Source organism: Pteropus vampyrus, unplaced genomic scaffold (assembly GCF_000151845.1).
Source record: "Pteropus vampyrus isolate Shadow unplaced genomic scaffold, Pvam_2.0 Scaffold657, whole genome shotgun sequence".
Lineage (NCBI taxonomy): Eukaryota > Metazoa > Chordata > Mammalia > Chiroptera > Pteropodidae > Pteropus > Pteropus vampyrus.
The window spans coordinates 28,881-43,299 of NW_011889438.1; the positions used below are offsets into that span (position 1 = coordinate 28,881).

A 14,419-nucleotide genomic window follows, 5' to 3' on the forward strand; every position below is an offset into this window, starting at 1 on the left:
AATTTAACAGATGCAGAGTTCAAAACACTGGTTATAAAGAAGCTCAATGAACTTAGGAGAAGTGTACATGAACTCAGTGAGAAGTTTAACAAAGAGATAAACATAAAAATGGAAATGGAAATTATAAAAGGGAACCAGTCAGAAATGAAGAACACATTATCTCAGATGAAGGGTATATTAGAGAGCATCAGTCGTGGAAAAGAATAAGAGTAGATAAAGAAGAGGATTGAACCAGTGATATAGAGAATGGGAAAGCCAAGGACACTCAATCAGAACGGCCAGAAAAAAGAAGCCAAGACTATAATAAAAATTTTAGGAACCTATGGGACACTATTAAATGTAAGAATATCCGTGTCATAGGGGTACCTGAAGGAAAACAAGATGCCGAAGAGCAATTTGAAGAAATAATGTTGGAAAACACTTACATGTGGAATCTAAAGAACAAAAACCAACAAACAAAACAGAAATTCATAGATACAGAGAACATTTTACTGATTGCCAGATGGGAGGGTGGTTAATGGAGTGGGTAAAAAAGGGGAAGGGATTAGGAAGTACAAATTGATCATTACAAAATAGTCATGAGGATATAAAGTAGAGCATAAGGAATACAGTCAATAATATTATAATAACTATGTATGGTGTCAGATGGGTACTAGATTTATCAGGGTGATCACAAGTTATATAAATGTCTAATCACTACATTGTACACATGAAACTAATATAATATTGTATGCCAACTGTATCTAAAAAATAAAAAATATATACTGAAAAAAAATCAAGGGGGAAAAAAGACCAATACCAGATAGAAAATTAGGCAAAAAACATGGCTCTTATATATGAAATTATATTCAACTCTCTCATAGTAAGAGAAATGCCCATTAAATTTATAGAGAGATACCATTTCTTACCTATCATATTGGAGAAAATTTAAAAGCCTGACAATGTGCAGCCATGGAGAAACAGGCAGTATCATACATTGCTGGTGGGAATAGATAACAGTACTACCCCTAAAGAGAGGAAATATCTAACAAAACTGCAATTGTATTTACCTTTTGACTCAGCAATGCCACTTGTAGGAATTTATATAGAAACTATATCTGCACAAAAAGGAAAAACCATATGCACAATATATTTCATTGCAACATCAGTCTTAATTTTAAAATACTGGAAACAAACCAAATTCCCCCATGCATTGGAGAATGGTTGAACAAACTGGTACAACCACTAGTGGAATAATAAGCAGCTATAAAAATGAATGAGTCACGGAAATAGAACAAATGATTCTAAAATTTGTATGAAAGCATAAAAGACCTTGAATAGCCATGGCGATGTTGAGAAAGATGAACAAATCTGGATGCATCACGTTCCCTAATTTCAAACTGTATTACAAAGGTAGTTATCAGTATGGTATTGGCATAAAAACAGACACATAGATCAATAGAAACAGAATAGAACCCAAAAATAAACCCTCATATATATGGTCAATTAATTTATGACTAGCCAAGAATATAGACTAGGTAAAGGAAGTCTCTTCAATAAATGGTGCTGGGGAAACTGGACAGCCACATGCAAAAGAATGAATCTAGACTACTATCTTATACTATGTGTAAAGATTAACTCAAAATGGAATAAAAACCTGAATGTAAGACCGTAAAACCATTTGGGACATTATGGATGGACCTGGAGAGCATTATGCGAAGTGAGATAAGTCAGACAGAAAAAGACATATACCATATGATCTCACTTACCTGTGGAATCTAAGAAAAGAAAAAATAAACTCATAGATATAGAGAACAGATTGGTGGTTGTAAGAAGCAGGGTTGGGGAGTGGACAAAATGGGTAAAGGTGGTTAAAAGTACAGATTTCCAATTATAAAATAAATAAGTCCTGTATTGTAATGTACAGCATGGTGACTATAGTTTACAATACCGTATTGCAAATTTGAAAATTGCTAAGAGTAAATTTTAAATGTTCTCATCACTAGAAAAAAAATTATAACTATGTGTGGTGATGGATGTTAACTAGACTTACTGTAATAATTTCACAATATATACAAATATCAAATCATTTATGTTGTATACCTGAAACTAATATTATATGTTAATTATATCTCAATTAAAAATGAATGAGGGCAATATTTATAAATATACATGGAGCAGTTTTCAGGATATATTGTTAAGAGAAAAAAAGCAAAGTACGAAAGAGTTTATAAAATGTATACAGTAAGTCCTCATTTAACACCATGGATAGGTTCTGTGACTTCAAGTAAAATGACATATAATGAAACCAATTCTACTATAGGCTAACTGATACAAACAGGAGTTAAGTTCCTATAGCATCTCATCGGTGTTATAACAAAACAACGTTGAACAAAATGATGTTATTCTAGGACCTGCTGTACTACCTTTTGAGTAATAATGAAGGGGAAACTTTCAAAATATACATTTATCTGCTGATTTTTAAAAGAAACATCATAAGCATAAATCAGAAACTAACATGATTGGTTATCTCCAAGGTAGGGTGAGAATGGAGAAGAAGGTACAAGGGAGAGGTGACAATTCTATGTATATATTTTTGTATAATTTGTCTCTTCAAATCATATTAACATTTTACATATAAAGGTACGAATAAAACCAATAAAAATGAAAAGAAATAAAATCTAAAATGGAATACGAACAAAAAAAATGAACCTAACTGTATACCAAGTAAATAACATAAGCACACTGGATAAGAAAAAAGAAAATGAAAAACTAATTCAAGTTACTCTTAAACTGAGTAGTTTGATTACATATCTTCAGTATAAAAGGCATGCAAACAAATCATGTACTCATTAGGTTGGTTTTTCACAGTTGCAGGTACAGGAATTCTGATTCTACTTTCTATATATTGTAAGACTGAGTAAATGAGTCAATATATTGTTGCTAGGAGCCAGTGCTCTCACTGTTGGAAAAGGGAGATGCAAATATAGAATGAGAAAAGACTAGGAAGATTTCTGGGATATTGTATAAATTCAAAGTATGTATGTATGTGTGTATGTACACATGTGGGCATGTGCATGTATATATATTATATATATACACATATATATATGTGTATATATATATATGTATATACACACATAGATACATAGACATAAATAGACATACAAACACCAAGCTCTGTTCACTGAAAAGACCTAGAAGTAATGATACCCCAGTAGTGATGAACACACCCAGCACATAGATTTTGGTTTCTTTTCTATATGTCATTATCCACTCATTGGAACCAGTGCTCCATGGAGAATTGACTGATTCTAGGCCTAGGTCAGAGAGAGTAAAAGACGAGGGCTCATTGCATCAGACAGTAAGGAAGTACTCCAAAAATTATAGGGCTGTAACAAAGGGACACAAAAACCAGCTTTAAAGGGCTCCCACTGGCCAACTCAGGGATAACTGAGCATCAAAATAAATAATGACAGTAATGGACTATAATCCATTGAATAAAATAAAAATCCATAAAAATAAAAATGCTATATTACTGATATAAATAAGTAAGTAAAGGAGAAGAAGATGACCCATCTTCTAACACCATGACCTTGAGTACTGGGATTCTAACGTGAATTTGGGGAGAACACAAAAATTCAGGTAATAGCAAAGGTCAACAAACAAAAATCAGTTATATTTCTATATACTGGCAATAAATATTGGAAACTGAAATTTTAAAAACAAAATCATTTATAATAGCTTTAAAAATGAAATAAATGAAATATGTATACATCTAACAAAACATGTTATGAACTAAATTGTGTCCCCTCCACCAAAAAACATATGTTAAAGTTCTAACCCTCAATGTGAATTTATTTGAAGAAAAGACCTTTAAGAAGGTAATTAAATTAAACGAGGTCATAAGAGTGGGGCCCTAATCTGATAGGACTGGTGTCCTTAGAAGAAGAGGGGAAAAAAGGTCAGAGCTCCCTTTCTCTCTCTGCACAAGCACAGAGGAAAGGCCATGTGAAGATATCATGAATTGGCTGTCAACCAAACAGAGAGGTCTCACCAGAAACCAATTCTGACAGCACCTTGATTTGGGACTTCTAGCCTCCAGAACTGTGAGAAGATTTCTGTTGTTTAAACTACTCAGTCTGGCATTTTGTTATGACAGCCCAAACAAACTAATATACATTTATAGGATCTGTATGTTGAAAAGTACAAAATATTGATGAAATAAATCACAAAAGATCTAAATTAATGGAGAGATATACCATGTTCATGAGTTGGAAGATATAACATAATAAAGATATCAGTTCTCCCCAAACTGATCTATAGGTTTAACTCAATTCTTATCAAAATCTTAGCAAGATAGTTTTTAGATATATAACAACATTATCCTAAAATTTATATAGAAAGACAAAGGCAAAGGAGCAAGACTAGCCAAACAATTTTGCAAAAGTAGAATAAAGTTGGAGAAATCACACTACCTGATTTTAAGACTTACTCTAAAGCTGCAGTTAATGAGGACAGTGTGGTACTGGCAGAAGGTTAGATACATAGATCAATAGAACAGAATCAAGTTCAGAAATAGACCCCACAAATATGGCCAATCGATATTGACAAAATTGTAAAAGCAAGTCAATGGAGAAAAATGATTCTTTCAACAAATGGGGTTAGAACAAATGGCAATCCATATTCAAAATAATGAACATTGATCTAATCCTCACACCTTATATAAAAATTTATGCAAAATGAATCATAGGCTTAAATGTAAAACCTAAAACTATAAAAATTACAGAAGAAATAGGAAAAAAATCTTCATGACCTAGGGTTTGGCAAAGAGTTCTTAGACATGATACCACAAGCACAATCCATAAAGGAAATAATTTATAAATTGGACATTTTCAAAATTAAAAATTCTTGCTCTGTGAATAACGCTGTTAAGAGAATAAAAAGACAAGCCACACACCTGGAGAAAATGTTTACAAACCACATATCTGACAAAAGACTTGTACAGAGAATATATAAAGAAATGGAGAACAGATCAGTAATTGCTAGGAATCTAGAACTGGGAATGGGGGAGTTAGGGGTGGATGTGACTATAAAAGGGCAACGTAAGGGGTCTTTGCGGTGATGGAACTGTGTCTTGACCATTACAATGTCAATATTCTGGTTGTGACATTGTACTATAGTTTTGCAAGATGTTAACATTGGGAGAAACTTGGTAAAGGATACGGGGGATCTCTGTATTTTTTATAATCGCATGTTAATCAATTATTTCAAAAGGAAGTTTAATTTTGTTTAAAAGGTTACATACAGTATGATTCCATTTATATGGCATTCTTGAAAAGATAAAACTATAGTAACACAGAACAGATCTGTGGTTGCCTGAGGTTACAGGTCAGGGAGGATCAGACTATTAAGTGATAGCATAAGACTATTTGTTTTTTTGTTTGTTTGTTTTTTGCATACTGAAACTATTCTCTATCCTATAGATTAGTTACACCAATCTATACATGTGTTAACATTTATTGAACTGGACAACAAAATCAATTTTACTGTACAGTAATTTAAAAAATAAAAAAATTAAAGTGAAAGGGAAAAAGCGATGGGCTGTGGGTGTCTGTAAGACTTTGTCTCATAGCCAAATGAGAATCAAAATTTCCCATGGCCATGCCACCCTGAACAAGCCCGATCTTGTCTGATCTCGGAAGATCACGTAGGATGGGAGACCACCTAGGAAGACCAGGTGCTATAGGCGTAAAAAATAAAAAATAAGGGATTGTAAGCTGACAAGGTCCTTGCAATCTGTGAGGTCAAGGGCTGCCTCACCTTAAAAAAAAAAGAATCAAAATTCCAACTGAGAAAATTACTTCAGGAAAATCAGTTGAAAGACAAGCAGTTCCCTAACATATTTAATTCTCAAATTACATTTTGACATTAAGTCTCCAGCTCACTGAGGAATGCTATAAGAAATATCAGCAGGAAACCAGGGACTGCATTTATCACCATGCTGTGGTTGAAGACAATTTCACCATCCACAGGAAGACCCAGCAAAGAAAGCCTTGAAAGGCAATTGTAGGAAATCTTTTCTTTCCTGAGAATTTGGTGTATTCTCTTCTGATGTGTAAGGTGAGCCAGGTTACTGGTTATATTTTCTTCTGGCTGGCAGAGGTTCGAAGAGAAATTTGAAACTCATCATTACTATCTGTTACACCCTAAGTCTTCCACATGTCTTCATTCAAACATGGCCTTGCTGTTGTCTCTCATTTTCCCTGATCCTAACGCTTATTTACAAGTAATTTCCTTTTAATGTCAGAGATTCCTACATAACTCATCACATCCGTGGTAAAACAGAGGAAGGTACAGACAGTAGTCTTACCTGGGGTTTGGCCATTTCCTGCTCTTCTTAGGAAAAGGCAGAGATATGTGAAGGCTGACCTGGAAGAGTGGAGAAGTGTAGAGCATATGAGAGACCATCAGGCTTCCAGTGTCCATAATTATCTGCCTAGAAATCCCCTCACACCAGTGAGGCATGAGGCTGCTTTGTGCAAGTTTGGGCAATCACGTGTTTTTAACAGCCACCTGTGTATTCTTTACTCTTTTTCTTCATATGAAAATTAAATACAAAAGGTTTTTTTCCTAGATATATACTGACCCAGAAATTGTATTTCTAGGTCTTTTCCTTCATAAAATAATGTATCGCAATTTCTCTGTAAGTACCTTCATCTCAGCATTGACTTTAACAATGCTGAATTTGAATGATCCTAAATGACATATAATACGGGATTAATATGGAAATACAAGAGATGAAATGCTATACAGCTATTAAAATAATGGAACTGTACACTTATCTGTGTACTTTTCAATTTTTATTGAAGTAACACTGGTTTATTACATTATATAAATTTCGAGTGTGCAACATTATAATTCAACAACTGTATATACTACATCGTGCTCATCTGTGTACTTTTATGTGCATATATCTGAAGTTTTTTAAATGTTACATAATAAATTTTTAAGCTGAGTCACAGTAAACTAAGTGAAAAAAAGGTAGGTTATATAACTGCAGAAACTCACTTTAAAACTATGTTAAATGTTTAAAAATGCATATCCCTTATACACGCTAAAAATGTCTAAGAATGGACATATAGGTGTAGGAGGATAAAATTAATTCCTTTTGATTTTCTTTTCCTCCATTTTCTAATTATCTGTTAAACGCCAAGAAAACTGAGCTTTTTAAAACGTTACCCCCATAACTTTTTAAGTCCGATCCGCGCAGACAGCCCGCCCCCACCCCGCAGAAGCCGCCCCCTCCCCGCAGACCACCTCAGCGCCAGGCCCTGCCCACCCTTCCCAAAGTCCAGGCTCTGCGCAAGGCCACTAGGTAGGTGAGTCCTTTCAGGTGTCTCTTTTTCCTTCTCCTCACCTCACTGGGGCCGTCTTACCCAGGAGCCGGAAGGAAGCCTTCAGGTGCAGATTCACTTCAGCTGGAGCATTCATACCAGGCCCCTGCCTTGGGGCTTGAGCAAGGGAAGAAGGGCAGAGGGAGAGACGGGGCGAACCTAAGGAGGGGCCTGAGGGGTGCTATGAACCCTTAGTGCAAGTCACTGTGCCGGAAAATGTGTAAAAGTCAACGTGTAATAAGCCCCATTCAACCTTGTCTAGTCCCATAACTTTGCCCATCACTGACCTCTCAGTCCCCTATCACCCCACAACCCCTCTTCACTCATCCCCCAGAACTCCCCATCCATCACTCAGCGCATCAGCCCTAGCACTCGCCCCCTTAACCACCCTCTGTCTCTCTCTGTCTTTCTCTCTCCCTCCCTCCCTCTCTCTTCCTCCTCTGAACAACAGATTTTCTGCTTGCTGCAGAGGGGACCGTTATAAAAACTGGCCCGGAGAAGCACTTCCGCTTTGGGACCGACTCAGGCTCCACAGCCCACAGGACTGCAGGGGCTGAGTGTGCGCACGCTCAGTGGGGGCTTGGAGCCCGCGTCCGCCAATAGTCAACATGCGGCCCCCTCCCGTGGGCCCAAACTGAGAGCTACCCGGCTGCAGTGCAGTCGCGGAGGGAAGATGGCCGCGCCAGTGACGTCACTGCTCCAAGGAGGTGGCCGCGTGTCTATTCCCCTCCGGGGCATACGTGTTGAGCAGGTGTTTACTTTGTTCTGCGGAGATCGTCAATCCCAAGACTTCCAAGATCAATTTCCTTATGGCGGGGAGGGTAAGTGCCCAATTAAGGAAAGTTCTAGCGGGCAAGATTTTGGTGTCCTGAACTTGAAAGGACAGCATTGGGTTTGCAGGTGTAATTGAACAGGAAGACGGGATGTGAGGAAGAATTGCACGACGTCCACCAAGTCTAGGAGGTAGGGAAAGGTCGCTGGCTCCATCCAGTGGCTAAAGCTGAGAGTTGACTGTCAAGCTTTTGAAGGACGGTATGCAGACAGACAAGAAACTGAAGAATAAATAAACGATGACATAGAACAGACACACACACACACACTCCGGAGTGAAAGGAATGTGTTAAGTAGAGGCTGACAGATTGCTTCCTCTGGATGATCAGGGATGAATTCCTTACATTGAAGGTGACAGTTATGCGGACCAAAAGGAGCTGGCCACACAAATACCTGAGCAAAGAGCTTTCTGGTGGAGGGCACGGATGTTGCAAAGGCCCTGAAGTAGGACCTAATTTGGCATGTCATTGTGTTGGGAGTGTAGGAGGTGTGGGCAAGGGAAAGGTGATTGGGGGCTAGATGCTGTAGGGCCTCCTCTGCCAGGGACTGAGCTCGTTTCATTCTGGACATAATGGGAAGCCATAAGAGAGATTAGATTATTTTTTCTTTAAAAATTTTTTAAATATAGCTAACATACAGTATTTTATTAGTTTTAGGTGTACACCATAGTTATTCAACATTTATATACCTAAAGAAGTTATCACCATGATAAGTCTAGTAACTATCTGACACTATAAAATATTATTACAATATAATTGACTATATTCCCTATGCTGTACATTACATCCCATGACATTTGTTTTGTAACTGGAAATTCGAATCTCTTATCCCCCTTCACCTTTTTAGTCACCTTTAATTTTTTTTCCAATTATGGTTGACATTCAGTATTATTTTATATGAGTTTCAGGTGTACAGCATAGTGGTTAGATATTTATATAATTTATAAATTGATCCCTACCCCCCAGTTAATCAAGTACCCACCTGGCACTACACATAGTTATAACCATATTATTGACTATATTCTCCATGCCACAATTTACATCCCTGTGACTATTCATAGCTACCAATTTGTACTTCTTAGAGGGATCAGATTTTTAAAAGACCAGTCTGAAATGATCTAGCATTATATATTAATATTAAAAATAGACATATATTTGACCGTTTATTGTCTGTCCTGCACCACTAGGACATAAGCTACACAGGAATTTGCTTAAGTACTTCCTATACAGCAGTGTGCTAGACATTGGGAATACAGCAGGGAAGAAAACAGACACCCCCGTCCCCCCCCAAAAAATGACGGAACATGATGGAAACAGCCTGGTTTCAAGACCCCACCTACCAGCTGTGTAACCTAGAGCAGGACTCAACTTCTCTATGCTGTTTCCTCATCTATAAAACGGTGGTAAAGACAGTAGGGTTGTGGTAACAAATGAGTTAATTGTAAAAGCCTATCTCAGTAGGGTTGTGGTAACAAATGAGTTAATTGTAAAAGATTTAGAACAATGCCTGGCACATAGCAAGTGCTTTATAAATTATGATAATGATGATGATTTTTTAAAAATTAGACTGTGTATTTATAAAATTTTTTAATAAGAAGAAAAAAATTAAAAGATGACCTGCAGGCTTCTTTGTAGAGATCAGACTGTAGAGGGCAAGGGTGAAAACAGGAAGACTTGTGAGGAGGCTCCTGCTAACGGGCCCAGCAAGTGATAATTGAGGCTCAGACCTAGTTCATTATCTCCTGCATGCCAGGCACTATGTGAAGCACCACGACATGACCTGTCTCAGAAAGTCTCCACTATCTGTGAACAGTCCTATAGTTCCCACTTCTCAGATGAGGAAACTGAGTCCCAGAGAGACTAAATAACTTGCCCAATGTCACACAGATTTCCAAGGTCAGATCCTTAACTTCCACCCAATAATACTCTCGTTTATTCAATATCCCACAGAACTTCCTGAATGTATCTGGGGTCCTCAATCCAGAACCAATAAAACCAGCCAAGGAATGTTTTTACCAGAAATATAGATGGAGCTTCCTAGCATACAAAGCAAAGAGAGAAAGCAAGGGAGTAACTCGGATCTCTTGCTCCCTGAAGGATCAGCACTTCCTGGGTACAAAACTTGTCAGACCTCCGAATGCATTAGGAAGTGGAAAATAGGAGGGGCTGGACCTTTAGGGCCCATCTAAGTTTGGCCTCTTCCAGCCTGCAAACATCATTTCCCCACCACCTTGTACACACACACACACACACACACACACACACACACACACACACACGCACCTATGTGGAGGGAGGAAATCCTTTAGGGTGGGTGGTTGTTGAGGTACAGTGACTGCCAGCTCCAGAAATATTCCTGAGCCAGGGATACAGCCCCTCAAAAACTGTCCCAGGGTTCATAGTGCACATTCACAAGCTATGTGAGGCAAGCTTTTCTGCTATGGAGCTAGGCCCCCACTCTCTGTCCTGGGCATCCTCTACCATCAGTCCTTACAGGTGAGACCTCCTCATATAGTGGTCCAAGCAGCAGGTAGCTAGATGAAGTGGTGTGGAAAGCTGACAGGTAGCTGGTCCCACCACAGAGTCAGCACATGTAACACTCCCACCTGAAGGCCCCCCACCTTGCTAGTGCATCATCATTACAATTGCTTTTAAGATACATTTTATCAAAACTATGAAAGTGTTGCCAATTGTGAGCAGTCATTTTGGACCATGAGGTAGCAGGTGAGTTTGGTGGAACGACAGCACAGAAGGAGCCAGTTCTCTAGTGACCTTGGAGCTGCCGCACTTGCCCTGAAGTACCTGCCTCCCAGAGAGGAATCCCCTTCCATCCTCTTGAAACCACTGATATTTATGGTGGTGTTGATTTGTGCAACCAAACTGAACCCCGAATGATACATCAGACATTTCTGTCTTGGCTGATGTTAGTATCATTAAATGGGAGACATATGGTACTGGGGGTGGGGTGATGAATAATGGTGAATGAAGGACAAATTGGGAGTGAATTTAGAGAGACAAAGGGCTATGGAATGTAGGTGGATGAGCAGTAGACTGGAGTAAATGTGAGTAGTGTGGAAAGAACGAGGGAGTAACTGTGTTAGATTTTGCCTTAATTTGAAATTATGGATGAGACTGAGTAAACAATGAGAAAAAGAGACACTGTCTACGTGACAAAGAATGAAAGTGGAAGCAGATTGTGAGTAAACGTGGCAATGAAAGGCGGTGAATGTGAATGGAGTTGTTATAAGTACTAAGGACTACAGTGCGAATGAATGATGGTTTATGAGGCACAGTATGATTAAGAGGTGAATTTCAGGGGGAAGTAGGAGTGAATAAGGTAATGCGGGGCATAGAGGGAAGAATGGGGTGCACAAGGGACAGAATAAGAGGGAATGGAGATGAATACATGTTAGAATGTGAATACATGAATCAGATTTGAGTGGGGATACTATAAGGGAGAATGAGAAAAGGTGAATGAGAGGCAGGCTGGGATTAGATAGAGGCAATGCAGGGCAATGTTTCAGGGATGTACAGTGATCCCAGTGTGTATCAGCCCAGGTGAATGAGTATGTGCATGAATAGAGGTAATAATGTTGGGCAAGGTGAGGAGGGATGGAACAGCAGAGGAAGATGAGTGACTGGGTATTGTGATGCAAAGGGAGAGGGGATGAAAGTCCATTCACATGGCCCAAAGTGAGTAAGGTGGGGAAAGTGGGACCCAATGTGAGTAAAAAGTAGTAAATCTGAGGTAAGTATGACTGAATGGGGGTACTTTGGGGCCAAGTGGGAGCAACTAGACATGAATCAGGAGCAGAACAGGAGTGATAAATACAAATAGAGATTACATAGGGAGTGAATTTAAATGATTTTGAGATTATTAATTTGACCTCAAAAGCAAGGGAAGTAAAAGCTAAAATAAACGAATGGGACTACATCAAACTAAAAAGCTTCTGCTCAGCAAAAGAAATCATCAACAAGGTAAAGAGAGAACCATCCAAATGGGAAAACACATTTGCAAGCAACGCCTCCGATAAGGGCCTAATATCCAAAATATACAAAGAACTCATACAACTCAATAACAACAACAAAAACAAATGATCCAGTCAAAATATGGGCAGAGGACCTGACCAGACACTTCTCCCTAGAGGGCATACAAATGGCCAACAAATATTTGAAAAGATGCTCAAATCGCTAGCTATTAGAGAAATGCAAATCAAAACCACAATGAGATACCTGTTAGAACAGCTATAATCAACAGGACAAGTAATAACAAATGTTGGAGAGATGCAGAGAAAAAGGAACCCTCATACACTGCTGGTGGGACTGCAAATTGGTACAGCCATTATGGACAGCAGTATGGAGGTTCCTCAAAAAACTAAGAATTGATCTACCATATGATCCAGCAATCCCTCTACGGAGTATTTACCCCAAAGACTTGAAAACCCATATCCAAAAAGATATTTGCACACCGACATTCATAGCAGCATTATTCACAGTGGCCAGGACATGGAAGCAACCAAAGTATCCTACGATAGATGATTGGCTAAAGAAGCAATGGTACATATATGCAATGGAATATTACTCAGCCTTAAGAAATGAAATACTGCCATTTGCGACGGCATGGATAGACCTCGAGATAATCATGCTAAGCTAAATAAGCCAGACAGTAAAAGTTGAAAATCACATGATATCACTTATATGTGGGATATAAACCTGAAAGCAACAAAGAAACAGGACAAACAAACAGAAACTCATGGGCATGGACTATAGACTAGTGGTTACCAGAGGACTATGGACTAGTGGTTACTAGTGGGATGGGAGAGGAAGGGGGAGATAGATGGGGTAAAAGGGGTCAAATATAGGGGGGTAGAGGTAGGGCGAAGTGGGTAAAGGAGATCAAATGTATGGTAGCTGAAGGAAACTGGACTGTGAGTGGTAAACACACAGTAGAATATACAGATGTCAAATGATAATGTACACCTGAAAATTATATAATTGTATTAACCAATGTTACCCCAATAAACTTAATAAAAATTAAAGAAATTATTTTGAGATAATGAGAGGCAGAGTGAGAGTAAATGGAGAGAATAAAGAGAAAATTGAGAAAGAATGGAAGTAACCAAGCATAGAGTGAGTATATGTAGGTAACTTGAGCTAGTGTTTGGTAGTAATACAAGGCACAGGTCCAGGAAATGAAGGTAATAAGGGGGGCAGCATTAGAAAGAATAGAGATGAAGGAGCAGAAAGAGAATAAGGGAGAGAATGAGGTCCAAAGTCAATGAACAAAGCTGAAGGATGGGCCATGTGAGAGTCAATGGGAGTCATCTGATGCAGTGTCAGGAAGTAGAAGTGAAAGTAGGAAATGAGTCTGAGTGAATGGAAGTGAAGAAGGAATATGATGTGAGAGAATTTGGGTAATGATAAATAGGGAATTGCAGTAATTTTGGGCTTGGTGTGAATGGATATGAATGAATTGCAGTGTAAATGAATGGGGAATAAAACGTACAATGCGAACAGAGGTGAAAAAGTACAGTGTATATATGTAATATATAACATATAATACGTAATGTGGGGCAGAGTGTGATTGAATGGGGATAACATGGGGCAGATTCCAGTAAATTAGGGTGGAACAGGGCATACATAATAAATGAAAAGAGGTGAAGCAGGTGCTGAGAATGAGTAAATGGAGGTAATGGGGGGCAGAGGGTGAGGGCATGGCTGTCATATTTTGCAAAACATGAAGAATCTGAGGTAGTAGTAGGCACAGTGTAGTGAACAGAGCTGACCACTTAGCAGAGTGGAGGGCGGAATAGAGGTGATGAGGGGCAGAGTGAATGTAAATTGAGGTAACCAAGTGCTGGAGCATGATTAACAGGAGTTGGACAATGTTAAGGAATATAGGGGAATGTCTGCCCTTTATGTATCTCCAGCCCCTCTTTCTCTGCATCTCTTTCTGACATCTCTATTTCTCCCTGTTTTTGTCTCCTTCCATATCTGTGTATACATCAGTATCCTTCTTCCTTGTGTGCATGTATCTTTAACAGATCTGGCACTAGGGAATATACTAAGATGCCCAGCCCACTGGCTTCTGTATTCCAGATTCTATCATTTGGAGCTTTGCTCATAGAGCTGAGTTCCAGAATGCCCTAGTTCTGAACAGTACATGGTGAATCTGGAGCAAGGATTCAGCTAGAAGGACTTGTGGGTGTCGTG

General features: G+C 38.7%; 1 protein-coding gene across 1 annotated transcript in view; it reads right to left on the bottom strand.

Moving 5' to 3' along the window:
• Positions 1 to 8,052, bottom strand: part of ZNF182 (zinc finger protein 182) — a 26,018-nt gene extending 17,966 nt beyond the window's left edge. The window contains exons 1-2 of the mRNA XM_011385093.2: positions 7,400 to 8,052; positions 6,353 to 6,411 (exon numbers count right to left, since the gene is read on the bottom strand). Coding sequence (XP_011383395.1) covers positions 6,353 to 6,367 — 15 coding nt within the window. The 5' untranslated portion in view covers positions 6,368 to 6,411; positions 7,400 to 8,052. The remainder of the gene's footprint in view (positions 1 to 6,352; positions 6,412 to 7,399) is intronic.
• Between the last annotated feature and the right edge of the window lie 6,367 nt (positions 8,053 to 14,419).